The sequence below is a fragment of the Bos mutus genome, chromosome 1, assembly GCF_027580195.1.
Source record: "Bos mutus isolate GX-2022 chromosome 1, NWIPB_WYAK_1.1, whole genome shotgun sequence".
NCBI lineage: Eukaryota > Metazoa > Chordata > Mammalia > Artiodactyla > Bovidae > Bos > Bos mutus.
In genome coordinates this window covers 79,119,309-79,146,165 of record NC_091617.1, presented here as the reverse complement: position 1 = coordinate 79,146,165, position 26,857 = coordinate 79,119,309, and the positions used below count along the sequence as shown (strand labels likewise).

Here is a 26,857-nt window from a genome sequence, read left to right as displayed (position 1 = left end):
CACTGCTCTGACCCAAACCTCTCATTTTATAGACATGGATTCTGAGGCCTGAGGGGAGCGGGGATGTCTAGGGCAGCTCTGCAGGTGGGTGGCAGGACCAGGGCTGACCGTGGGTCTCCTGATGATCAGCCTAGCACATCTCTTGTATCTTGGCTCTTTTTCCCTTGCTGGACACATTCCTGCTCTTTGCTTAATATAGGATCAGGGCTTGGTTCATCCCCAAGGTGAATCAGGTGACAAACCCGTAAATAGCTGAGCCCAGAGACATACTGGGATGAGCCAAACAGAAAGAAAGGTACCAGGGCTTTGGAGTGTGGGTATCATAGCAGAGTTCAGAGTTGCGGGCAGAGGTCCCTTTCTGTGCAGGTTCCTGACTCTCTCAGGGGCAGCCATGTGCTCCGGCTACTGGCTTCCAGATAGTGCCCTACACAGGCCATCCTCTTTCCCCTGGTGGTATTTTTGATCCCTGTCTACAGCCAGGGGCTCCTGGATAATTTTCCAAGTGGATAAAGTGGAATGAGGCACCCAGATTAGGAAGCCTGCCATGGAACAGGGCTGGGGAGAGCAATGATGAGACCAAGACATAGCTTCATCTCCCAGCTCTGCAGATAGTGAGTCCCTGAGTCAGGACCCCTCTGCACAGGCTTCATAGTGGGCACTGAACGGGCAGGTTCCCTCTGTCTGTCCCTCAGCTTCTTCTCGGTTTCTTACGCCCTCTCCTGCCTTTCCTTCCCTCTACAAAACTAGACAACAGGAGGAGGAGGAGATTCTAGATGAGAAGGGCTCTGGGCAAGGCTGAGGATACCTTGCAGAGCTCTTGTAGCTTGGCTGAGGTTAGGGAAGTGGGAACAAGCGTGCAGTAGACACAGTGAGCACTGAACATCATTGAGCTGAAACACCCAAGGCTTCAGAACAGGAGTCTAACCCTTAAACAGTGGGTACTTAACCCATCTCTCTTACATATAATACATTCTAACAGAATCAGAAGTGTCTTTGCTCTCGTCCACTCTCCCTGTCTGCTCCTCCCCTCTCTGCTTCTTTTCTGATGCCTTCCTCTCCTCTGGTCCCCCTGCTTTTCTCCTTTCATGATTCTCTATCTCTCATTTCCTGCCCTACCAGTTTCTCTTTCTCTGTTTGTACTTGTTTTCTTTCATTTCGCCCTTCGTCTCCCTTCACTCCCCTCTCTAGGTCTCTGACACGCCCTCTTACGCTATTTTTGTCTCTGTCCTTCTAACCCCTCTCATTCTTGGTTCTCTCCCCTGCCTGCTCCCCACTGGGCTCCCCTTTAACCTGTGCTCACTCACTGTGACCCTTTGGGAGGCTCCAGAGAGTGAGAGCTCCTGTCTTTGTGTTTGTGGGAATATAAGGATCAGCCCCTCTGCTGGGTTACCACTTCACGTAACCCAGATGTCCAGGCTGCAGCCTCACCAGTCCCCGCACCTTCCCTCAGGGGTCCCTTGTCAGGGAGCTATCCTCCCCTGAGCGCACCCTGGAGGAGAGGGTGGGTCAGGGTGAGGCGAGGCCAGCAACCCTAGAGCTGCCCAAGCAGAGGTGGACCCGTCCATGCCTTCCTCCTCTGTAATGGGGTCAGAGGGACTCTAGATTGCTATTAATTTTTATTATGATGTCAGAGCTGGGATGGACCTTAGCTCATCTTAGCTGAACTGTGATAGGAAGAGCCATAAATCATTTCTTTCTTGCCTCTGCTGCCACTCCCAACCACGTTCAGTCCATTACAAAAGTCTGGCAGTTCCCTTTTCCAATGGCTTTGAATCTGACTCTGCCTGTTTCCATCCCTCATCCCCTATTCTTATTCTGAGGCTAATGACTTCCCTCCTCACTACTGCAATCTAGCCACCTCACTGGACTCTTGGCTTCCAGATTAACCCTTCTTTCAATCCATGTTGTCTCGGGAGAGGACTTTTAGGAACATGATTATAAACCTGGAGTAGCATTTAAGATGCATCTTGATTCCCAAGCATCGCATTCAAAGCTTTGAAAATCTCCCTTCTTTGACTCCTCTAGGGTGGGTTTCCTGGTTCTCCCTCGGCCCAGGGCACTGGCACACCCTGACTTTGAGCTGCATGGAAGTGCTTTGTGTTGTAGTCCATGTTTAAGGGTCTGACTCCCTGACCCTTCTCAGTGCCAGAGAGTGACCAGGGCTCAGGAAGTGTTGCCTGAAGGAGCCAGCTGGAACAGAACAAGTGTCTCCCTGCTCCAGCTAAGGGCTCTTTCTACCACATTGTGCTTCTGGGCCCTGCTGCTAGAGTGGAAGCTTCTCAGTGAAGAAACCTTGTCAGTCTCCAAGAAGAGGGTCAGGTCCCTTTCCTCTACCCCACCCTCTAATCCTGGATCCTCCACCCCTTCCACCTCTCCTTACCTAGAAGGGAGCCCCCGCAGAAGGGCTGCCCATTCAGGTGTGACAGCATGGCAATCCAGGGGGTGGTGCCCTTCTGGGCAGGGCGTCCATTGATGATCCTGGCCAACAGATTCCGGGAGAACTTGGGGATCCCACACACTGCAGCCAAGGGAAGGAGGATAGGTCACACTCTGGGCTCCACCTTGCCCTTTGCAAAAGCTGCTAGCTCATCACCCTCTGTAAGGAATATCTGTTATTTTTGATTTCCCAGCACCCATTGCCCCTTTCACTAATAGCACCCGAAGTTTCCTCTAGGGTCCTCTCTTCCCCCATTTCTTGTCCCTTTAGCCTGAGTTGCAATGATCTTACCTCTGGTTCTAGGGGTAGGAATGTGACCATGACCTGACTAGTGAAAGCCTCTTATACTCTGGTCACAGTGATTGCTCAGAGATGGGAATGTAACCCTGGACAGGCCAATAAAAGCCTGCCTTGGGAGTTTTGCTAGAAGGTCCTTCTCAGTTGGGGTTGCTAGACTACGGACTATAAGCCCAGACCTGCCAATCATCACTTTATGGAAAGTTTGTAGAAAAAGTTTCAACAAACAAACACAAAGCCCACAAGAAACCATCCTCCTTTGTATCTACTCCCTCTCTAAACATCTCTTCAGAACTGATTCTGGGCTCTGGATCCCCTCACTTCCAAACTCTTGGGGACCTGGTTTTGAGGATTCATACCCTTCTCCTCTATCTTGCACTTCTCCTTTCTTTATGCCTCCAAAACATGATCAAGACTTTTCATGCTAAAAATTGCATTTTCATTTTCTCAGCTTCTCATTCATTCCATAGTCTCTCCCTGTCCTTTCTTCCATAGTCAAGCTTCTGGAAAGAAAATTGACACTCAGTATTCACATCCTTCCCTGTCCTTTGGAGGTGGACTCAAAAGAACAAAGTACCATGGTTCACACAAACTTGGACATAAAGTGGCCATTTGACAATCTAATAGATTTGTAATCATATGACAGAATGGCTCTGGACCCATAACTGGAACTTCAGTGGTGATATTTACATGTATAGGAGGACACTATTTCTGAAATTTTCTCTCATGTATTCTTCATCTCTAAGAATTCTCCTCACCTTGCAGCTAACCACTGTTAAAGCTGGAGCATCTGTTGTTTTAGGTGAGGCTAGATACAGCTTTGACTCATGAAAGAGCAAAACAGAAACCAAAGTCTGAAAATACAAACTCATTTGAAGAGTCAGACAAGAACAAGAGGTTTGTATTAATTGGTTTCAGGGAAGCAAAACCTGGAGAACTGGGCAAAGATGTCCCAGAGAGGCTGCCTCAGGAAAGAGATAAAAAACCTAGGAAAAGCTTGAGAGAGAGAAAGAGAGAAGGAGGGAGACAGTGGGAGGGAGAGAGCAAGGAAGAGAAAAGTGGGAAAGAAGGAAGAGGCTATGGAGGAGGAAGAGGAGGAGGATTAGGGAAATGGAGCATAAAGGAAGGGGGAGGAAGGGCTAGGGACTTAAATATGAGCATGGGTCTGTCCCCTGGATCCTCTTCCAGACTTGATGGCAGTTGTTGGTCCTGGTGCCTAGGAACATCCAGCCTGGAAGTGTCCTCTGGACTGTCCCGGCTCATTTGCATTGTTGATCACTTTTTTCTTCTTGACACTTTCTCTCCTTGGCTTCTGAAGCTCTTTTCTTCCCGTGTTTCTGATTTCCCTTTTCTATGTCTTTCTTGGGGTTTTTCTTCTTCTTTCCATGCAATCCATGCTGGTGTTCCCCTTCTTTAGTCCTCAGCCCCCTCGTCTTTTCTTTTCCTTTCCAGTGGATGATGCCACTTCTTCCCATGCCATCACACCACACTTAGACTCTGATGAATTTCAGATCAGTGTCTCTAATCTGCCTTCTCCTCTGGACTCCTCCTTTCTATACCTCCAGCTGGATTGCTCATAAACTCCTCAAACACAGCAAAACCAAGTCCTGGTCTCCATCCTTCACCAGCCATCTCCCTTTTGTTACTCCATATGTCTGTTAATGTCTGCACAGACAGTGTCCTTGTTGCCTCCCTTTTCTTCAGCCACCATCTTTAATCAGCTACTGGTAAAAAAAAAAATTACCAGGAGAAGCAGAGAGTAATGTCGCCGTGTGCTCTTCATGCAACCCCATGACACTTCAGTGTCTCAATACATCAACAATATAAATCCAAAAACCTAGAGGATGTGATGGAACACAAGACTGATAATCTCTGAAACCAGCTGCACATAAAGTGTAAGGTATAATGTAGGATTCTTTTAGTTCTCAGTAGTGTAAAAAGCATGACAGTTTCAATATGATACAAACCCCAAACACAAACTGTGAGCGTATGACATGGGAGCCCTCACTAACATATTAGCTTGTGTTCCACTACATCTCCTGTCTGCACTATTTCACACAATGCCTCTGCACCAAGTTCTACCCACAACACTACTTGAACGCTTTCAGACTGCACCCCCACATCTTCGGTGTCACGCCTTGGTCTGGTGGTTTGCACCACCTCTCTCCAGAATGGTTGCACTGATTTCCTATCACTCTCTAGGTTGGTCCCTCCCTTCACCCCCTCCACTTGCCACAGCCTGCTGCCCACACTCAGCCTACTGATTCAGAACCTGCCATGGGTGAGACCTAGGAACCTGCATTCCTAATAAACACAAGTGATTCTGATATGCCCCAAATTAGGCAGTCACTGGCTACAGGACAGGGCACTAACACAAATATGACATTCAAGACTGTCCACTCTCCCCTACGCCCTCTGTTCCCATCCACTCGGGGCACACTTTCCTACCTGACCTTTGTCCCCTCTGCCCTGCCCTCCCATCTCCCAGTGTATTCTTTGTAACCTCTTTGAAAAGTTACCCAGACCCCTTTCGGCTGTGTGAACCTCCCCCTCCTTAAATTCCCATAACACTACAATCTCCACTCCGCTCAGGACATTGAACTCCCCTTGCCTGCGTGAGACTTGGGTGCACACGATCTTGCTTCCTGTGCTTATCTGGGCACTTTGAACTCAAGGACTTAAATGGCAGGCACTTCTATGATGGAACAGGTAGCCTTTGAGAGAACACATGTCCATAACCATCTCCATTTCTCATCACCCTTTCTTGGATAATGTCCAGGTGACAAAAACTGTACCCTTTCCACAGTGAGAGAGATTGTGGCTTAATGAAGGGTCAGGTTTTCTTCAAAAGGTCAAAACAAACAAACACCAACAATAACCAAACCCCCAAACAAAGGCTGTTGGTTATCCACAGAGGATTTATTTCCATTTTGGCCCCCTGATGGAGGAAACAGCTCAGAGGAACCTTACAGAGGAGTGAAGCTTGTGATATAAATATACAAAGTATAGCATCCTCTACATGCACCGCTCAGACACAGGAGTGTGCTGTCAGGACCCAACTGGAAAAGCAGATGCTTCCCAACTGCTCTCTTGGAATCCTTCTCAAGGCTTCTGTCTCTGGTGGGGAGTCCCCAGGAGAGCAAACCCCAGGGAGGAGGACGGTCAGGCTGGGGATAGCCAGGGAGAGGTTGCTGGCATTGGAAGCAGTGAACACTGGAGCTGGAAGCACCCTGAGGGGGATCCGATGCCTTCCTTTTACAAATGGGGAAACTGAGGCCCAGGGAGGGAAAGCAATTTGTCAAAAGTTACAAGCCAGTTTTGGGGCAGAGCTGCGGCTTGAACCCAGGACCCTGGGCTCTCCTTCTCCTCTTACTGCCTTTCTTGGGCAAGTCCATGCTTCTCTTGACTTGGCTCCTGGAAGCTGGAGGAGTGGGTCCCTCAGAACATTCATGCCAGGTGGATTCTCTGTAGAGCTCAGACTGCAGGAATGCTGTGGGGGGAACAAGGTCTGGTGTGAGGAGGTCACTCATATAATCCTCCCTTCTTCCGTTTCCCTGCCCAGAGGCACAGCAGCATGGTGTGAGCCTTCTCTTTCTCCAAGCAATCGGGTTGAGTCTCCACATCTAGGGCTGGGGCTCGGATAGCCCTTTCAGGCGACACATTTCAAGACTGGAAGCTTGCTTCGTGCTTGTCTGGAGAGTCAGGTGTGGATGTACCCAGATACGTGTTTTGCGTTGATGATAGGAATTTAATGGGGTTGGAAAGCTTCCCACTGTTCTTCTCCCCCCGGTCATCATAGAGTTTCCCAGCTTTCTCTTTGTCCTTTGAGATTCCTTTAACAGGGAATAGAAGAGATAAGACTTGGACTACAAGAAGCTTTGGGGAGAGAAAACCCAGGGATGAAAGTACCACAAGGCCTTATATTTAGAGAGAGGGGCCTCTGGGGTGTCATCCCTGTCTCCTCAAATCTGAGGGCTTTTCTGATAGAAAAGGGTCTAGACCAGAGGGCAGAGTGGGGAAAATATATGGACTCAGCTCTAGGCAAGGAAACATTTTCTAACAGTCAGGTCCAAGCTCAGTTACACCGATGGTGGTGCCACTGGATTTGATGCACAACTAGGAGTGAATGAGGCCCTTGGGGTGGGCATTCCAGGAGAGGAGTCCGGGCACTGGCCCGAGTCTAGCTCCCTCCCCGTCCTGCGGGAGAGTGAGGCCCCGAGAGGGAAAGGGACTTGCCCCAGGGCCAGGGACCCAGGTTTCTTATGTAGGGCCTTTTCCTGTACCACACTGCTGCCTCTCAGGGAGCCAGGAGCCATCTGGGGAGGGTGGGAACAGTGTGTCCATCCCTTGGTCTTGTGAGTAACAGTGGAGTGCGTTGTCATTAGGAGGGTGCAGTCTTGCTGGGGCTGGGCAGGGAGGTTGGCAGGCAGGAGTCCGGCAGCTCACCGCTCCACCTGCAGCTCGCCCAGGCCCTGCGGGGAACCCATCTGCTCCCACACCCAGTCCACATAGTTGGAGACCTTCGTGTAGACCCCATACACCTGCTTGCTGCCACATTCTTCAGGGCCTCCCCAGGACACCAGGCCTTGGGCCACCCAGCGCTGGCTGGCGTCGTCGAGGATGACAAAGGCGCCACCGCTGTCTCCTAGGCACGTGTCCTTGCCGCCCTCGTAGTAGCCGGCGCAGAACATGTTCTCGGTGACGCTGTAGTTGCCTGACCGCGACTCGTAGCTGGTCTTGCACTCGGCGTGGGGCACCACGGGTAGCTTGACATACTGCAGGACGTCTGACAAGGTCCGCGTGCCGCTGCCGATGATCTCGTCCACTGTCACGTTAGGGTTGGAGATGCCCCAGCCGGCTACCAGCCCCAGCACGTGGGGTGCCGGGCCTGCCGGCTCGGGCGGCGGCAGGCAGACGGGGAGGATGTGGGGCCCCAGGGGCACGGGCTCCCGCAGCTGCACCAGGGCGATGTCATGGTTGTAACTCTGGATGTTGAAGTCCGGGTGCAGCACCACTCGGGCGGCCGAGCTGTTGACAGCCCCGGATTTGTCCCGCACGTCGTGCAGGCCCAGGTGGACGGTGACGTGCTCCTTGGAGACCGGTGTCACTGTGTTGTCTCTGCGCTGGGAGCGCAGCACGTGGGCGGCCGTGAGGATCCAGGACTCGGAGAGCAGGGCCCCGCTCCCAAACCACTTGTCATTGGGCACCCTTGAGGTGTCCTCCACCACAATCAGGGCCTGCCACGGGAAGAGGCCGGGCTCAGCGTTGCGGCCCCCAATGATCCGCTTGACCAGGTTTGGCAGCGAGCGTGAGGGCTGACCGCACACTGTAAGAAGGAGGGGGAGGGACGAGAGAAGGAGACTGGTCAGGTCAGCCAGGTGCAAAGAGCCTCTTAAAGAAATGCACATCTCACCCACTGTAGATTATGCCACTGTGGACCCTGGCCTATGTTTGGGGGCCGTGCTGGCCTGAGAAAGCTCTGAATGGGGTCATTTTTGGCCTAAGTCTTTCTAGCCTGGCTCCTCTGTAGTCTGACCCTTCTGTAGCCAGGACCCTCTATGGACCAGACACGTTTACTTGTGGGCCTTCACCATCCTGAACCCTTCCAGCCAAGACCACCTGTGGTCTGGATCATCTTTACCAGGACTATCTCCAGCAGTAGTCCCTTTGCCCCTTTCTTCTCTAGAAAAGGCATCTCAGAACCCAGATATGGTCCATGCTGTGGGCACTTGGAAAACTTCTGAGAACCACAGGTCAATGGCTTTGAGAGACAGGAGATTAAAAGACTGTCTAGCAGGTCACAGCAAACACTGGAGTGGAAAACAAGACACTTGGGGTCTTGATCTGGCTTTTCTCCACTCTGTCCTGTGTGACTCTGGTAAGTAAATTTCCTTCTCTGGATTTCACTTTTTGATCTGCTAGATGAGACTGTTGGTCAAAATGATCTTCAAGGATCCTTTAAATTACAAATTCCTTTGATTTTTATTTCATTTGCCCTGGCCACTCTCATTTTATAGGTGAATAAAACTCTCCAGAGGGTAAGTGACTGACCCAAGGTCACATGGCTGTTAAGCTGGTTAGCAAGGGCTTAACTAGATTCTAAGATGAATGTCTTATCCTGTATTCCACAATGCCTCATTACATATGAAGGGCGTGGTCTCATGCCCTGTAACCTCTTCTTCTCTGGCCTATGGGACACATGCTGTGAAGGGATGGCCAGGGCATCCGAGCTTAGAGAAAGGTGGCGTAATCTACAAGCAATGATGCATGGGCTCTGCTCTGAGCCATCCATCATTGCACCCAGGAGCCCAGTAGTACCTTCAGGGGAAGAAGAAAGGTCTGATCAAACTTCATTCCACCGAGTTGTACCCCGAGCATGCACATGCACCACCAGTCTCCTGCAGCCATACGCCTTTGGCCCATGAGCAGAGGGTCTTCAGTACCAGCCCCCTGCTGGCTAAGAACCAGCTCACAAGGGCCCCTCTCAGCAGAGTGCTTAGGTCTGGTAGGTAAGCCTGGTATGAGCATTGACCTCCTCTTGGTTGCAAATTGCCAGGGCTACACCCCTTGGCCCTGGATACTTTCAGTAATCCTTTAAAGACCAAGGAGCATTTGAGTTGTCTTGGCAACTTTGAGAGGTCAGGCTTCCAGCAACCTAATGCTTTTCAGATGCTCTTCTTCCGGACGTTTTATGTGATCCTGAGGCACCCTGCTGTTCACCCCAGGCCAGATGTGAGCTGGGTTTTGCTAATTGGCTGTGGCCGAGCCTTTCAGAGTTGAAGGCCAGAATCCCAATTATAAGCAGCAGCCTAAAGAGTGACTTCTCAAGGTCGGTCTGTGACTAGCCCTTTGCAGCAACTTATTGAGTGCTGAAAGACCCGCATCTGATGAAGGACATGCCTATGGCTCAATCCATGGTCAGAACAAAGCCAGCACTGAATGGTGCCTTTTCCAACCAAGGTGCCTGTGGCATACCCAGGTCACAGAATGTCTCCAAGCTGGGGAAGCTTGGAGAACGGCTAATTTACTGATGGCGAAATTAAGGTTCAGGGAATGCAAGAGATATATTCAAAGTCATTAGTGACAGAGCCAGGAGTGGAGCCTGTTTCTTTGGATTCTAGCTTCATTTTTTCCACTAAAGTCTTTTTTTCTTCTTGATATGCTCTTGTCCTTTCAAGACGTTGAATGATGCCACAAGCCTTCGAGAGTGCTCATTGAAATGGGGCCATTCTTTTTATCTGCTACCATTCTCCATCCAGTCTTTCCTGGGACAGAAGACTTGACTTGAAATACTAGAGCTTCAGCTGTGCTGAAATCAGATTTGGGCTCTAGAAGACTGGAGGTACTGAGGGAGGGCCCTAAAAACAAAATTGTGATATTCTGGAATCCTGGGTTCCTGAGGATGGCAGAGTCAAGAATGGCTGAGCATTGCTTGTGTTGACATCAGAAGTCTTGAGTCCACCTTCCAGTTTTGCCTTTAACTTTTTGCAGATAACTGTGGTTAAATCATTATACCTTCTTGGTCCTTAGTTTTCTCAGTGTAAAATAAGGGGAAAATAATATTTGCTTAATAGTTTACTTGGAAAGGTGGATATTATGATGCCAGATGAAATGGCTTTCTCTATTCTGACTTGTCTCTGCATTCAATCTCAGTGTTTTAGAAGAGAATTTGTAATTTCCTGGCCTGGTCCAATGATACACCATGTTCTGCTCAAGACTAGGTGTTACCAGAATTTCAAGACTCATTATATCCAACATGCTTTGTATGAATCTAGAGGATGATGACCATCAAGAGTCATAGAATGTCATGGATCACCTGATTCTGCTCCCCTACTTCTGAGGTATGAAATCCTAGCCCCAAAGAGGTCAGATGACTTAACAAAGATGGAGATCAGGAAAAGGCAACACCAGGACTAGGAGCTGGGCCCTTGACTCCCAGCGTAGTACCTCATCCCTTCTAGACATCACAACAGTACTGCCCAGGATGGAACCCACCTACACTGCCATTTTCTTTGGCCCACATAGTATTAGCAAAATGAGGAATTGATCTCTAGTTTGCCACAGCTGTACCATACCCCATCTTCTCCAAGGCTTTCCCAGCTGTGGCCCTTAGGTGTGCTCCTGGCTAAGCCTAACTGAGATGACGGGGGCCAGCAGAGTGTGGATGGGTTGACCTTTTCCTTCTTCCAGATCCTCATGAATTCTTTGAATTCTTGCTTAGATTGAAAGCACTCTTAAGTGAAGTCTTCCTAACCCGTCCTCATTTCTCTGCTCCCAGACAACCACAGGTAGGAATGTTTTCCTTCTCTGAGATCTTGTAGCAGTTGTGATGGCCAAAGCTGATGCCCAAATGCTAAAACTTTCTTCAGGTCTGGTAGACGGCTCCATAGCCTTTCCATTTTAATGCCTAAATCTAGAAATCTACTGAGTGAATATTGGAGGTTACTACAATGTACCATTCAAACAATACACTATCTCAGTTTACCCAACACTCTAATTCAGTAAAATATGAATGCCACTCAACCCTGAACCATATGGTAAAGCTACTGCTGTTCAACCAAATGATGAAATCAACACTGCTTTTCTTGAATGATTATATCTTTCAATCACTATTGATTGAATCACTATTCTTATTTCTTTTTGAAGTGTAAATTTCTGTGTTGTGAATATTTAATTTTTGGTGGGTTATTTATTTAACCCTAGAGTGTGCATTTAGGGCTATACTATTCTAAGTCAATTTGAATATGTGCATACATCATGATTACGATGTAAATCATTCATCCATTTAATACCAATGCAGATATCCATAAAATAGCCCCCAAATCTATATGCACAGGGACACTTCCTGTTACCACAAAACTCTTTGTTCATTTTAAAGTAGGGTCAGTAAGTGAGCTCAGGGGAGACAGCAGTCACTAAGACTTGAGCATACTGCTTTTTGGAAGAACTTGTTGCTATGTCCTGTGGTTATTTGGTGCTTGTCTGATTTCCACCTCCTCTACCCCGTGGTGGCTCAGATGGTAAAGCATCTGCCTACAATGTGGGAGACCTGGGTTCGATCCCTGGGTCAGGAAGATCCCCTGGAGAAGGAAATGGCAACCCACTGCAGTATTCTTGCCTGGAAAATCCCATGGACGGAGGAGCCTGGTTGGCTACTGTCATGGGGTTGCAAAGAGTTGGACACGACTGAGCAACTTCACTTCACTACCACACAGCGAGTGCTCGAGGAGCAGGTGCCCACTTTCTCACTTTTCCTGGTGCACAGCCGATACAAATACCAACTGTGTGAGATGAGAAGCCTGGCAGGAAGAGAGCAGAATGGCAGAGAGAGGAGGCAGGAAGTGTCCTGTTGTGATAGAACAGGTTGAACATACAGGCTGGTTTGTTCGAGAAGATGTGAGGCTAGGCTTTTCTGACCTTTGACCATCTAAAGATATCTCTTCAAAAGCAATCAAAGCATCATGCTCCCTACCCCTTACTCCATTAACAGCCAGAGCACCCGTGGACCCAGTGCCTTGCATGGGACCTTGAGGCAGAGAACTTGAGAGCAAGGTACCTGGCAGGCAGGTGGGCTGGCTTCTCCCCAGGACTTCATTCATCCAGACTCCTTGGGCAGAACAGGTATATACACCTGGGTGAGGGAAAAAAGGTTGAAGAAAAAGGAGAACGTGGTTGATTCATAGCACATGGAAAATAGATCTGAGCTCTTAATTCCTCCGCTGTGAATCACTGCAAGTCTTCCAAAGAGTCTTTCTGATGCTGTTCTTTCTGAGCCAGTCTGGTCTGCAACTTGAAGCATCTTTCTAAAATGGGAATCTGATTTCGTCCTGTCTCTGCTCAAAATCACAATAGCTCCCCATTGGCCCCCAAAATAAATGGCATGCTCTTCAGTATGGTGTCTCTGAGCAATCTGACTCCTGCCTGTGGGGGCCCCGCCCAGACCCTGGAGGGCACTTCTCATCATTAGTCACACAGCTCTGGTGGCGCACTTGCCCTGCCCCTGCTTCCCCACTTAATAAGCGCTTTCATAAACCACAGTCGTGCCCACCATCCCATGAGGCTTACACTAGCTCTGTGAGCTCTGCCACTACTCCTCTTCGAAAGAGAGGACTTGGAGGCTCTGGGAAATTTGGAGCATTTTCTTGGTTCTTGTCTGTGGTGGAGGCAGAACTGATTGGCCTTCACATCTTTTTGAGGGTTCCTTTTTTGCCTGGGGCTGTGAGTGTGTCTGTGTGGGTATGTCATATAGGTCCTAGCAGTATGTCATGCTGCTGGGGTGTCATGAAGCTTAACTCTCAGGGTGCAGGCCTGAGGCAGGGAGAGGTGAGGTACGTCTCCAAGGGTTTCTCCTCCCAGTTCCTCTCAAGCGATGGCCAGCAGACTGGCTGTGTTAGCCCCCAGCCTAACCCTGAGCCCAAAGTATGAGGAGGGAGTGGGCTGGGTAAGGATGCAGGGCTCACCTGTGGTATTGTGTAGCATCTTGTAGTAGGGCCTCTGGCAGGAATATCTGATCTCAGACTTGTATGTGGTGAGGTTGTTCCTGGTGGAGAAGGTGACCACTCCATTTTCCAGCTCTGCCGGAGCTCCACAGTCCGCAACTGAGAGGGAAGAGAGCAGACCCCTCAGATGGCCTTGCCCCTTCTTCTTGGGGCCACGTGGTGGGTCTGTCCCATACGAAGTGCAGGTTGTCCACTGCACACAGCTCCAGAGAGCAATGTTACAGCCTTGCATTTGGGGTCTCTCCCATCTGTGATAGTCCTGCTGGGTGGTCAGCTCACCTGGCCTGGTGTCAATTTCAGGGCAGGGGCTGGTCTGCTGAGATTCAAGCAGATCCTAGACTTTTCCCCACCAGGGCCCTCTCCTTGACTTCCAGTTCTATTGTGCAATCCTCTTATCCTCTTCTGTCCAAATATGAAACCCGTGGCTCAGTGAGAAAATTCTGGCTCATATAAACTAAAGAACCTTCACTTCTTCCAGCCCCAACCACATGCTGAGTAAGAGCAGTTACTGTGTTCACTTTGAAGCTTGGCATTTAAGAAAAAACAAAAACAAACAAAAACTCAGCTCCTGCATGCCTGCACAGCCCCACCCTGCTGGCTCCCCGCAGGCACAGAAGGCAGGATGGGGGCGGCTAGGGTGAACCAAACTTTCATCTTCACCTGCACATTTTCTCTGGTTGTGGGTGGCTGCTCCTGGGGGCTGGCTGAAGGACAAGACCAAAGATACCTGCTCCTCAGAGGTGGTCTTAGGAGAGCTTGCCAGTCCAGGCAAGTCTTGGGAGTTGCCAGCACGAGTCTGCCAGGAGCCAGGAGCAATATCTGAGGAGCCAGTTTGTCAATATCTCTTCAAGGGCCTTGTTAGGGGGTGATGCTCCATTCTAAGGAAATCATAATCTTAGACCAAACAGCCTCTGTCAGAACTGAAGAATCCCAGGGAGCTCAGAACTTCCCAGGGGGAATGGAATCTGAAGTTAGGCAATCTAGAACATCATCTTTACTTACAGATGAGCCAGAGAGGAGCCTTGATTGGTCTAAGGTCACACAGTGAATTAGTCAGAGAACTAGACCTGATCTTAAACTCAATGCTTTTTATAAGTAAACCAGACTGACAGTTATTAGAATCTGTTTTCTAGTGAAAATGGCCTATAATCAATATTCTGGGTAAGGCTAGACATTAGCTGTCTGATGTCAGAGGATCACATTCTAAAGCCAGTTTCCTTCCTCCTGAATTTGCTTGGAAAACAGAAACAGGGACAATTTACCTGTGAGATGCTACTCAGAAATTGTGATTTTTTAATATTAGAATTCCAAATTTATCTTTTTTACTGAATAGAGTGTTATCTAGCTTAAAACATAGGTGATCTTAAGAGCCTCCAGCATGGAGGAGAGGGATGAAGGATGGAAGTAAATGCAGGTAGGTACCTCCTATCCACAAGAAAGGCAAACACACCCAGAAAACTGGTTAGTGGTGTTTCCTGGCCTCCAATCCCCCTGGATGAATCACTCCCATTTGTTTTGATCGCCCAAAAGTAGAGACACCCTTCTACTCTGGGCAGGGGTGGGGAAAGTGTGTAAGGGTCAGCACTACGATAGCAAGAGGGAATAATATTTACTATCTAAAACTGTAAACAATTTTACATGTATTTTCCTGATGAGTCTCAAAGCAGATTTTTCTTCCTTTTTTTTTAGGAAATATCATTGATTAGTGTCTGGATCTTTGTATGAGCCTTGTCTCCCTTAACTTAGGTCTAGCAGTTTATTTTGCCCAAATTATCCTCAAAACCTAGTATCTAGTATTAGGTGGAGCAGTTCCAGGGCTAGGTGTTCAAGCCCCTGAGAGCCTGTACGTGTCCAGCACTAGCAGAAATTGTCTGGACTGAGGGTCTGCTTTCACTTCCCTCCAGAGAAGTCACTTGGCCCACTGATGAAGCTGCTCTTACAGCCACACAGAGGGTGTGACAAATAGTGGAAAACAGAGGATCACTGCAGCTTGGATATAGTGAGTGGGGAAGAGGTGCACCTTCTCTCCAGGTCTACAGTAGTAGGCAAATTACTGTATCTCTGTGGGACATGGAGACAACTTCCCTTAGCAAAACCCTTTGAGCTCTGCCTGACACAATCCAAGATGGTAGATCAGGCCCTGTCTTCTCAGTCTATCTTCTTTGCTTGAGGAAGGGTCTTGACGTCTTCTCTAAAGTGCATCTGGTCACTTCCGCACTCTGGAATCAAAATACGCTTCCTCCCTCCATTCCCTCGGCCCCCCTTTCTCCTGCATCTCTGCATGGGGCTCTGCTACCCAGACCCTGTCTTCACTCTCACTCTTGCTGTCGTTTATTTCCCTTCAGACATGTTTTTCTTGATCCGCCATCCTGAAGATGCTTTGACAGAGTCTAGGGGAGTCCTAGGCAACCACACACAATTGGCTCACCTGGCCCTCAAGATCCGGAAATGCCCAGCCCAGCCCACCCAGCCCCCAGCCCCATCTTCTGGGCATCCCTCCTGTGGTGCCCTTGTGCTCCAGTGTCAAGGACCCCTCACTGTGCTGCTGCTTTCCCACTCGGGGAAACCCTGTGGTTCATGCTCTGCCCACGCTTTGACCTTGATCAAATATTGCTGCTTCTTGAAAGTATTTTCTCATTCTTTTAATTGGGTACAGCTGCTTCCACATTTTTCTTTGCATGGCCCTTTATTCTTCACCCTCTGATGCATGTATCTTTTGTTTCCTGGTATTGTAATTATTTGGGTTCATATCACATCTTCTGCCTAAATGATGATCCCCTCTATCACACTGAGTGCAAGGCCTGTTATCCTTTGTGCTGTTAAAAATATTGATTCAACTGATGATTATTTTTAGTGATTGCCCCAGCTCCTCTCTCAGGGGCACCCTTGACCTAGAATGGCACTTCAGTCTCTGGACCATTCTTTGGCCAACTTTGCAGGATTCTGCCCTCATCAAGAGGCCATTCAATCAGGGAATAAACTAATAAGCAGTCACGGTGTAATGCAAGGGTTCTTTGATATGTCTACCTAGATTTTGTTCAGGCTGAAGCAGAGACTCCCAACCTCTGCAGCCCCTTCTTCATCATTGTTCATAACCCAGTGATGTCCCATGACTCCAAAGCTGAACACTGCTGTTTTCAAGTCTGATGCCTATCTTTTGAAAAACTTTAATTAGGAAATTTTCAGAAATGCAAACTTTGTAAGCCCCAGAGGAAAGATCTCCTGGTGATGGGATTTTAGCCCCATTTTAGGTACAGGTGGAAGAGAAACTTTTGGGCATGAGACTAGATCTAGGTTTCCTAAAAACCCACACTATATGAGTTATTGTTAACTTCACCTACTCAGGGTTGTTAAGAAAGTAGCAACAGGTACAAATATTAAAGTCACAAAGTGACTCTGGCCCATTTAACCTTGAGGTGTGGAGTAGAAATCAGGGCTCACTTTGACCTGGTCCTCCTAAGCTTTTGAATATAAATTAAATCAAGTGTCTCTAGAATCAAAGCCATTTTTTCCTTTCAGAAGAGTATAGTCCACATAGAAGTGCTAAAAAAGAAATCCCCCATTGTCTTTTCATTATTTTCCAGCACAATGTTTAAATGATGGGTGAACCCTCAGAAGGAGAGTTGTTCTCACACACTAGGCAGTTTCAACTGCTTGGGCCTGAGTTGCCTTGCTCAGCATCCATTCTAACCCGCACTGAAATGGGAAATGGAGTGTTGGGAAGATAGGGAGGGATGGAGGACCCCTGGGACCCAGGGTCTTGTGAGTGGTCCATTCCTGGATGTCTGCACAGTGTGGGGTCCCAGCATTCACTCTGCCACTTGCTCTGACTCAGGTTCGCTTTCCACATTCATTTCCGTTTCTGCCACCATGATGAAGATCAAAGAGGGGTTAGGAGGTGCAGAGAAAGGAAGCGGAGAGAAGGGAGAGAGAAAAAGAAGAGAAAGAAAAATTAGCAAGCAAAGCAGACACAGTTTATGCAGGAAATACAGAAATTGCTCCACCAGAATTGATTAAGAATGCACAGTGCAGGTAGTCAGCGTGAAGGACAGCTTGGGATTGTGGGATGTGTACCATTCTGAGAACTCGCACAGTCATAAGTCCTGGCTCGCGGCAATGGTAACATTCTGCTCCCTGAGCAAGCTTTGCATTCATCTGTTCCAAACCCTTATTTGACAGATGGCATCAGAGCAGACCAAGACTTGTTTGGAGTCACCACAGCAGGTGGAGGCAGGGCCAGGACCACAACCCATAATTCCCACTTCCTGTTCCCATGCAAGTTTCTTCACTGCACATGTACACTTCCTGTCTGTCTCAACCCCTTTCCCTGGGGACTCTCAACTTCTCAGTCTTTTTTGCCTTTGCATCTCTCCTAGGACCCAGCACATGCCTGGAACAAAAGTGCTCAATAAATACCTACTCAGTGAACAAGCAGAGATGCCGGTGTGTCTGAGAACTGGTATGTGGGAGAACCAGGCCATATTAGGAAGGAAAAAATTCCTCTTTTCCTGATACTTTTGTATATTAATATATCACATAAAAGTACCATCAAACACATGAGTTGCCCTGCTCTGTCAACACTTCTGTTACCATAAAAAGTATGTGTCTCATTAGGGAAGAAAAATTATTACCCAAATTTCCAAAAGCATGAAAGAGAGACCAAAACCTCTTCTTATAAAGGGCGTTGGATGGGGGAGATGAACAAGCTTCTACTGAGTTTTCACTTATTCCTGGTGCACCTTAGGTATGATGTGTACATTAACTCAGTTGTGCTCAGTCATGTCCGACTCCTTTTGACCCCATGGACTGTTGCCTGCCAGGCTCCCCTTTCCCATGGAATTTCCAGGCAAGAATACCGGAGTGGGTTGCCATTTCCTCCTCCAGGAGAACTTCCTAACCCAGGGATTGAGCCCGAATCTCAATTAGTCCTCAGAACAATCAACAATGCTGGAAACTGAGGCCAAATGAGGACGAGCCAATGGTTCAGGGATGTTGAACTGGTGGAGTCTGGATTGGAATCTAGAACTTCTTGTCTCCAAAGCAATATCCTGTCCTTTCTACCCCTTGTCCTCCGATTCCTTCAGAACGCTCCCTTGCCTTGTCCTGCAGAGGGCTTCACAAAGGCCTCAGTCACAGCACCACACAGGAGCCACCTGCTGGAGGAGGTGGCACACATGTCTGCTGGCATTTGAGTTCTTTACCGTCTGACCTTGTCTTTTCCATCTGAAATCCCTATGGACTTCTGCATAGGCAACCAGGGGCTTCCCTGGTGGCTCAGAGGTTAAAGCCTCTGCCTGAAATGTGGGAGACCTGGGTTCGATCCCTGGGTCAGGGAGATCTCCTGAAGAAGGAAATGGCAACCCACTCCAGTATTCTCACCTGGAGAATCCCATGGATGGAGGAACCTGGTAGGCTGCAGTCCATGGGGTCGCAAAGAGTCAGACGCGATTTCACTCATTTTCACTTAAACGTCTGTTGAAACTTTTTGTTGGAGTCATAAAATGCCCCTCTTTCCTACACTGGGCTCTGACTCCAGCCACAATGTCCCATTAAAAATAAAATTTAAAACAAGCACTTTCCGATCCAAAATTATGCCTGGGATTTGCTTCAGGGGAGCCCCACCCTGAGAGTGTCCCCTTGGGAATGCATCTGCCTGCTTACTGGACTAGGGAAGGGAATAGTATTTCAAAGTTTATATAGGGTCATGAAATGGGGCTGGGGCTGGGTGAAGAACCACTCTAGTTCTTGACGTCTCACCTCTCCATTCAAAAATAAATCCTCCTCCCCTCCTTCCCTTCTTCTCTTTCACTTTCTGTCACTATGCCTGCTCCCATCATTTTTGCCACAGATGTCCTCTAAAACTGTGGTCCTTACAAGTCTTGCATTAAAATCACCTGGGTAGCAGGAGAGGGCGTGGTGGCGGTCAGTTTGTATTTTTACAAAACTTACTGAAGGATTTATATGGATTGCATTATTTCAGAACCACTGGGATATATTCTAGAATATTAAGGCTAGTCCAAACTTCTTTGTAGCTGAGGTGAAGGATCTTATCCATGATCACAGCATGGGTTAGAAGCAGAGCCAAGGCAAGAACTCTGGGTTCCAAGAACCCCTGCTTCACGCAGGTCCACTGTGCTGACCTCACCACCCTGCCTTCACAGCCATCCCAGGAGACAGCGGATACAGCTGATGGCCACTTAAAGACGGTCAAGGTCACCAGTGCCAAAATAGTGTCCTATATTAGCAAATGCCAGAGCTAGTTTCAAACGTGGAGACAAGCTATTCACCTAGCAAATATGGCAACCTGTCTGCAGGCAGAGGTAAAATTAGTATTTGGAAAGCAAACTGGGACTCACAAGTAGTGTCTTTTGAAATCCTAACACCTTCCTGCTGAAAGGAACATTTGAGAGCTTTTCATCCAACCGCACTGTGTCTGTAAAATTCCTGCCCCATCCCTCTCAGGGTGCACTTGCCAGGCTCCCCCCACCCCGTGTGGGCTCTGCTCACATCCCCCCAGTGCTGGGGGGCTCATGACCCTTATAACCAGCCAACAGTGTGTTCTTACTTTTACAGGTGGGAATCTTGCTACTCCACGTCCCGTCCTTCAGACACTCCATCTGGAATGTGTCCATCTCCACATTATCCTAGGAAGAAGCATGAAGAAGGGGAGGAAAGGAGGGGGAGTGGGTTGGTGACTGTTTCCCAGTGTAACCAGCTCTCCCTCCAGAGCTGGCTGTTCTCCGCTGGGCTTTCCCAACGGGGGCCTCCAAGGGCTTGAAATCAAGGGGAGGACAGACACTGAGTTCATGTCGCCCGTTCCTACTCTGGAGAGACACCTAGTGCTAGGGTGGGGCTGGGGGGTGCGGGTGTTGGTTGGGGGCTGGGCAGCTGTCTGAGAAGGGACACCTGTACTGGTGACGCCTTCTTCAGAGCTGTGGTTCTGAAACCTCACTCAGTGAGCATCAGTGTCGCAGGCCCCCTCCCAGAGTTTCTGAATCAGTGGCTCTGGCCTAGGGACCAAGCCCTTGCATTTCTAACTAGTGATGTGCTGGTGTGGTGGGGACCCCACTTGGATTATCATTCCATGAGAGCAGCAGTCCACTAGCTTGGCTTACACTGAACTCACCTGGGCAACTTAACAGACAAAATGATCACGGGCCCTGCCCCAGAGATTCTACTTGATCTCAGGTGGGGCCTGGGAGGTGGTTTTGTTAACTAGTGGATTCCTAGGAGAACCACTGTTTCAGAGAATGAGCAATGCTCACCTGCCACCTTTAAAAGCTCAGCTTCTGTCCCAGGGCTAGTCGGTAAGCCTGATGAACTGTGTTAAGGCTGTTTGTACTGACTGTCGGGCTAAATGGATATTTTGCTCGGACTTTTGTACCACTTTCAGAAGGGAGAGTCTGGGACACATGCTTTGAATTTTCAGAAGGCTGGAATTTTTGGCGCATTGTGGGAAAGCTCAGAAATACCGTGGTGGGACCAGGACAAGCTCTGGAAGCCCATCTGCCCTGGGAGGCTCTGGGGAGTTTTCTCTAGCCTGGAGACCCACCCCTCCCCTGGCAGGACCCTGTACCTTCAGCACTTTGTAGCCTGTGTCACAGCTGATGAGCACCTGGTCTTTGAAGGAATACGTGGTTTGCAAGGGTTCGATTTTCCCATGGACAGGAGGCTGCAGCTTGGGGCACTCATTCCCTGGTGGGGAGCAATGAAAGGAGTAGGTGAGAAAACAAAGGAAAGGGGGGTCATGAGAAGCCTTTCCCTAGAATTCAAGGCCTGATGGAGGTGGGAAAGAACACGTGAAAACCGCACCCCCAGGGCATGGGGGCCTAGACCTACCAGGCCCTGTAGAAGGCTTACTTTGGACACTTGAGCAGGTCACTTTCCAACTTGGACCTTTATTTCCTCATCTGTAAAATGAGGTGGTTTGCCAGATGATCTCATCAAAACTCAGGGTAGGAAAAGGCATTAAATGTCTGAGCATAACTCTTGTCTGATGTTTCCTTTCCATCTTCCACAGTAGGCCTGTGGGACACTTCTACAGGGACGAGGAGCTCAGTACCCACCAGTGTGTACCTTTCATACTAGACTCCTCCAATGAGAGGAACAGAATTTTCATATTCCGCTGAAATTTACACCCTTCAAGTTTTTACTCAGTGGGAGTAGTTGGCTCTTTTGGGCCACTCACGATGACCCCACTCTTTCTTCCCAAGATCATTCTTCACAGTGCCAGAGAGACTGTGATTTGCACTTCAAAAGGCTAAACTGGATAGAATTCCTATGCCTGACGCATTTCCTGGATTATTCTCCCTCATTAATATCCTCTTCCTGCCTCTCCCCACAAGCAGGCACTGAAGCTGGTGATGAGCCAAGGCCAGGATATAGCGTCTTTGCACTGTGTTAGTCACACCCAGCTGTGGTCCTGCCGCTGCCCCTCTTCCTCCAGTTACTGTACACCCCTTGGTCAAGTAACTCCAGCAGGGTTTGGACCAGGACCGGGTGCCTCAAGGTATTGGGCGATGAGGCCTGTGGGCTTTGTCACTCTGGGTGCTCAAGGAGGCAAAGCACCATGATGAAGCATTTTGTACTAGAGGCCTACACCCAAATTTATGCCCCAGACTTTGGAAGGCCTGGGGCCAGAAGGATCCTCTCCAGGCCCAGTCAATCACAGTGTGAAGTTCTGGAAACTATTTTTTTGAAAATTATAGTTTAAAAAAATTATTTATTTTATTGGAGTCTAATTGCTTTACAATGTCGTATTGATTTCTGTTGTACAACAAAGTGAATCAGCTGTATGTATACATTTATCCCCTCCCTCCACCCCCCACCCCCCATACTGTCTATCTAGGTCACCACAGAGCACCGAGCTGAGCTTCCTGTGCTTTATAGCAAGTTTCCACAAACTATCTATTTTAGATAAGGTAGTACATGGGATCGCAACTGAGCAACCTCACTTTCACTTTTCACTTTCATGAATTGGAGAAGGAAATGGCAACCCACGCTAGTGTTCTTGCTTGGAGAATCCCAGGGACAGGGGAGCCTGGTGGGCTGCCGTCTATGGGGTCGCACAGAGTCGGACACGACTGAAGTGACTTAGCAGCAGCAGCAGCAGCAGCAATACATATATGTGAATCCCAATCTCCCAATTTGTTCCACCCTCCCCTTTCCCTCACCCTGTGTTTGCATGTCTATTCTCTTATATTAGCATCTCTTTTCCTGCCCTGGAAATAGGTTCATCTGTACCATTTTTCCTAGGGCATATACTCTGAGAAAACCATAATTCAAAGTGACATGTGTACCCCAGTGTTCACTGCAGCACTATTTACAACAGCCAGGACATGGAAGCAACCTAAATGTCCATCGACAGATGAATGGAGAAAGATGTGATGCATATATACAATGGAATATTACTCAGCCATAAAAAGGAACGAAATTTGGTCATTTGTAGAGATGTGGATGGACCTAAAATCTGTCATACAGAGTGAAGTAAGTCAGAAAGAGAAAAACAAGTATCATGTACTGATGCATATATGTTTTTTGTTTTTAAAAATCTCCCCACTTGATTCTGAAGTGCAGCCAGTTTTGAAAACGTCTTATCCAAACCCACCATCATTGCTGCCCTTTATCCCATTTATAGATGAGAAACTAGTCAGCAGAGAGAATCTGCCTTGGTCCCAAGCTGCTCAGTGGCAGGGTTGGGAGTCCTGCCACATCCCCGGAGGAGCCCAGGCCAGCACCCCCTCACACTCCCTGGCTGCTACACCATGAGGGCTGAGCATGGAAGACAGGTGTGACCCAGAAGGGGAGAGACTGTGTTACCTGTCGCCCTGTATGACAGCCTCCAGCCCCGGTTCTCCCCCGAGTTGTCACTGCGAAACAGGATCTGGATGCTGTGGCTCTGGGTATTGATGGGTTCTGGGGCTTTCTCTCCACAGAAGGGCCCCAGAACTTTTGGACCAGCTTTAATCTGTGAGGGGCAAGATAGAAAAAAAGCAGGGTCACACCTGAGTGGTGGCAGTGACTGCTTCTGGGATCATCGCTACTCTGCACCCAGGGTTTTCTGGAAGCTTCCATGTGAGTCCATGATGTTCACTCACATTCTTAGTGGGCATTACCATTCACCAATGGGTTCCATCTCCATTCTGCCATTCACAGATTACAATGACCTTGGAAGTGGACAAGGCAGGCTGATTTTCCTCTCCTCAGAGATGAACATATTATGGTTCAGAGAGGGGCAGAGCCCTGTCCAGATACATAGGACAGAAAATGCCCCTGCTTGCAAAGATCCTGCAGTCTAGTCCAGGCAGACTAATAGATAAAAAAAAAAAAAAAAAAAAAATTACCAGCTGTAGTAAGTATCACAAAAATAATCAGGGTGATATATAACATACATATATAATATAAATGTATGCTATATGTTTATAATTTAAGTAGTAAAATCTATGTAGTCTCTATAATTTTCATCATTAATATAGTAGATGTTGTTTAGTTGCTAAGTCATGTCCAACTCTTTTGTGACCCCATGGACTGCAGCCAACCAGGCTCCTCTGTCCATGGAATTTTCCAGGCAGGAATACTGGAATGGGTTGCCATTTCCTTCTCTAGGGGAATCTTTCCTACCCAGGGATCGAACCCCTGTCTCCTGCATGTGTCTCCTGCATTGCAGGTGGATTCTTTACCACTGTACCACCAGGGAAGCTTCAGTATAATAGATAATAACTTTAAATAGTTAGGGAAGGCCTCTTTGTGGAGGTAACATTGGATTTGAAACATGTAGGATGAATAGGAGCTTGTCATTTGGAGAGGAGGGGAGAATACATTCCAGGCAGGGAAAACAATGTATATAAAGGTTGAGGCCAAAAGTGGGAAAGAGCCTGGTAAGTATCAAGAGCAGGAAGGAAGCCAGTGAGGCTGGAGGAGAGGGAATGCCATGGCTTGAGGATGGGAAGGCAGCCATGAGCCATGCTGTGTTGAGGAATTCATGTTTATTCCAAGTACAATCTTGATATAACCTGACTTTTATAAAATTTACCCTGGATGCTAGAAGATAACATACCATGCAGAGCAAGAGTGGATGCCAGAAAACCCTCCAGGTAGCTTTGCAGCTGACCAGAGAGAGCAGGGATTGGACTCAGGAGAAGGCAATGGCACCCCACTCCAGTACTCTTGCCTGGAAAATCCCATGGGCAGAGGAGCCTGGTGGGCTGCTGTCCATGGGTCTCGAAGAGTCGGAGACGACTGAGCGACTTCACTATCAATTTTCACTTTCATGCATTGGAGAAAGAAATGGCAACTCACTCCAGTGTTCTTGCCTGGAGAATCCCAGGGATGGGGGAGCCTGATGGGCTGCCATCTATGGGGTCGCACAGAGTCAGACATGACTGAAGTGACTTAGCAGCAGCAGAGGCAGTGGAGATGGAGAGAAGGAAGAGGCACTCTGGGCTGGTCCAGATTTCCAGCCCCCAGGCCTGGGTCCTGCCTCTGCTTTAACTCTTTCTCCTTCCTCCTCTGAGGACCAGCACTTCTTAATCCTCATTTGATGACTTCTGTAATCCTGGGTATATCTTCATCTTGTCACCCTTACTGTGGTGAGGGGGACAGTGAAGCCCCTAGAGTTACCTGCCTAATGATAAGCTCATAGCATAGCAGCTGGGATATAATGTATGGTAGACAGAGTTCTGGGCCTGCCTTGTGGCTCAGATGGTAAAGAATCTGTCTGCAATGTGGGAGACCCGGGTTCCATCCCTGGTTTGGAAAGATCCTTTGGAGGAGGAAACCCACTCCAGTATTCTTGCCTGGAAAATTCCATGGATAGAGGAGCCTGATGGACTACAGTCCATGGGGTCATAAAGAGTCAGACATTTTTTGACTAAATGACTAACACACACAGACAGAGTTCTAAGATGGTCCCCATGATCTTCACCCTGGTGTCACTTCATGATGATATTATGTTACCTGGCAGAAGGGATTTTTCAGGTGGGGCAAAGGGCTGATTTGGGATCAGGGAAGTTCCCTAGACTGGGTCCAATGAAGGTGGTGGATGTTATTTTAAATAATTACTTTTTAGGAAGCCACCTGCTTGGCCCCCTATCCTGGAAGAAGGTAGAGAATGTCAATTTTCCCAATTCAGCCAAGATTTGTCAGTATCCCCAGGGCGTATAGCCACTGCTATCTTACCTTGATGTAGTCATAGGGGCAAGACACCTCAGGATGGTCCTCAATGTCGAAAATATCCTCAAATTGCAGGCTGATCATGAAACCCTCCTCTAGCTCAATGGTGTAGAGGCATTCAGAACTCTTGGGGTAAGGGCTGGGGAAGTCGGGGCTGGTGATCACGCCGGTCCGCTGGGTGAAGAGGTTGTCACTGCACTCCACTGTGGGAAGCACACGGGAGCAAAGTGGTACACCACACTCAGGGCCACAGCAGCCCGTTTCTTATCTGCTACGGCACAATTTTCCCAGTGGTTCTGAGAGGCAAGTGGGGGAAGGAGTCACTATCCCCATTTTACAGATGGGGAAACTGAAGTTCAGTGAGGGGAAGAGATTTACGCAAGGTCACACAAGCAAGTAATTTTCAGGGTTAAGACTCACAGGCAGTGAGTGTGATATACCTTTTTGTCCAATTCTCCAATCTTGGTGTGGGGCGTGAGGGGTCTCAGATGAAAGGTTTTGAGATGTGTGGTCAGGGAGAGGATCTTCTCCTCTTTTGTGCTGCTCTCCCCTCAGCCCAGGACTCCATGAAATCTCTGCTCAAAGCCATCCTTGATCCCTCATTAACACAGGACCCTCACACATACCCTCACTCTCTGGCCCCTGGCCTTGCCTTGTTTCTCTTCATGCTGTTGACCACTGCTTGCATTGTGAAATGTATTTCTTGGTGGATTTTCCTGCCCCCACAAATCCCCTGAGCTCTGGGAGTCTGCTCTGTTCCCCATCACAGTTGCAACCCAGCAACCAGTATCTTGTATCCTGGCCATGGCTTAACCCTGCAAAGGCCCTGTGATATGCCATTGAACCACTGTCCTTGGATCTGGCATGTCAGTTCTTTCTGGTCATTTGTAAATGAGAAAACTGTGGCCCAGAAAGGGGGCATAGCTAACCCTAAAGTTCCTCAGTTACAAGCTTTAGAACAAGGTTTAGAGTGGTCTCTGAATCCCTGTGCTTTAATATTCTACCCCAAGCATTTTCATGGGGATGACATTGCTCCCAGAGGGGCCAAAGTTGGTTCTTAGAGAGGGGAAGTTGTTACTCTTTTTATGCATAACACACAGGCAGACATATAGTACATAAACATATATACAGGGTATTTGTGGTATTAAATTTCATGGGTGAGACAATTAGGAACAGAAAAAGGCTCTTGGGGGGCAGAAGCAAAAATGAAAAACAGGATTCATAAACATTGCTCAGTCTTAGCCCCTCTGTGGTCAGCACATGGTAGATACTCAATAAATACTTACTGAATGAAAACCATGGAAAATACAACCCTCTTCAACACTCATGTATGTGCCTGCTTTATACTGAGGGGTTTTATTCAGAAGTAGAAGTTTTTGAAGGAGGAAGGAAAAGACATCCTGTTTCTAGCATGCCCTCCCCCAATGCTCCCTCACTCAGCTTCCAAGCAGTC

General features: G+C 48.3%; 1 protein-coding gene across 2 annotated transcripts in view; it reads right to left on the bottom strand.

Moving 5' to 3' along the window:
• Window positions 1-5,632: 5,632 nt before the first annotated feature.
• Window positions 5,633-26,857, bottom strand: part of MASP1 (MBL associated serine protease 1) — a 52,654-nt gene continuing 31,429 nt past the window's right edge. The window contains exons 5-11 of one of the 2 annotated variants that reach the window (XM_005899647.3): window positions 25,411-25,607; window positions 23,053-23,200; window positions 20,810-20,928; window positions 19,799-19,877; window positions 13,195-13,332; window positions 12,291-12,365; window positions 5,633-8,060 (exon numbers count right to left, since the gene is read on the bottom strand). In XM_005899647.3, coding sequence (XP_005899709.1) covers window positions 7,177-8,060; window positions 12,291-12,365; window positions 13,195-13,332; window positions 19,799-19,877; window positions 20,810-20,928; window positions 23,053-23,200; window positions 25,411-25,607 — 1,640 coding nt within the window. In that variant the 3' untranslated portion in view covers window positions 5,633-7,176. Of the gene's footprint in view, window positions 8,061-12,290; window positions 12,366-13,194; window positions 13,333-15,712; window positions 17,096-19,798; window positions 19,878-20,809; window positions 20,929-23,052; window positions 23,201-25,410; window positions 25,608-26,857 lie in introns of those variants that run through there. The other variant, XM_005899649.3, reaches the window with a different exon arrangement.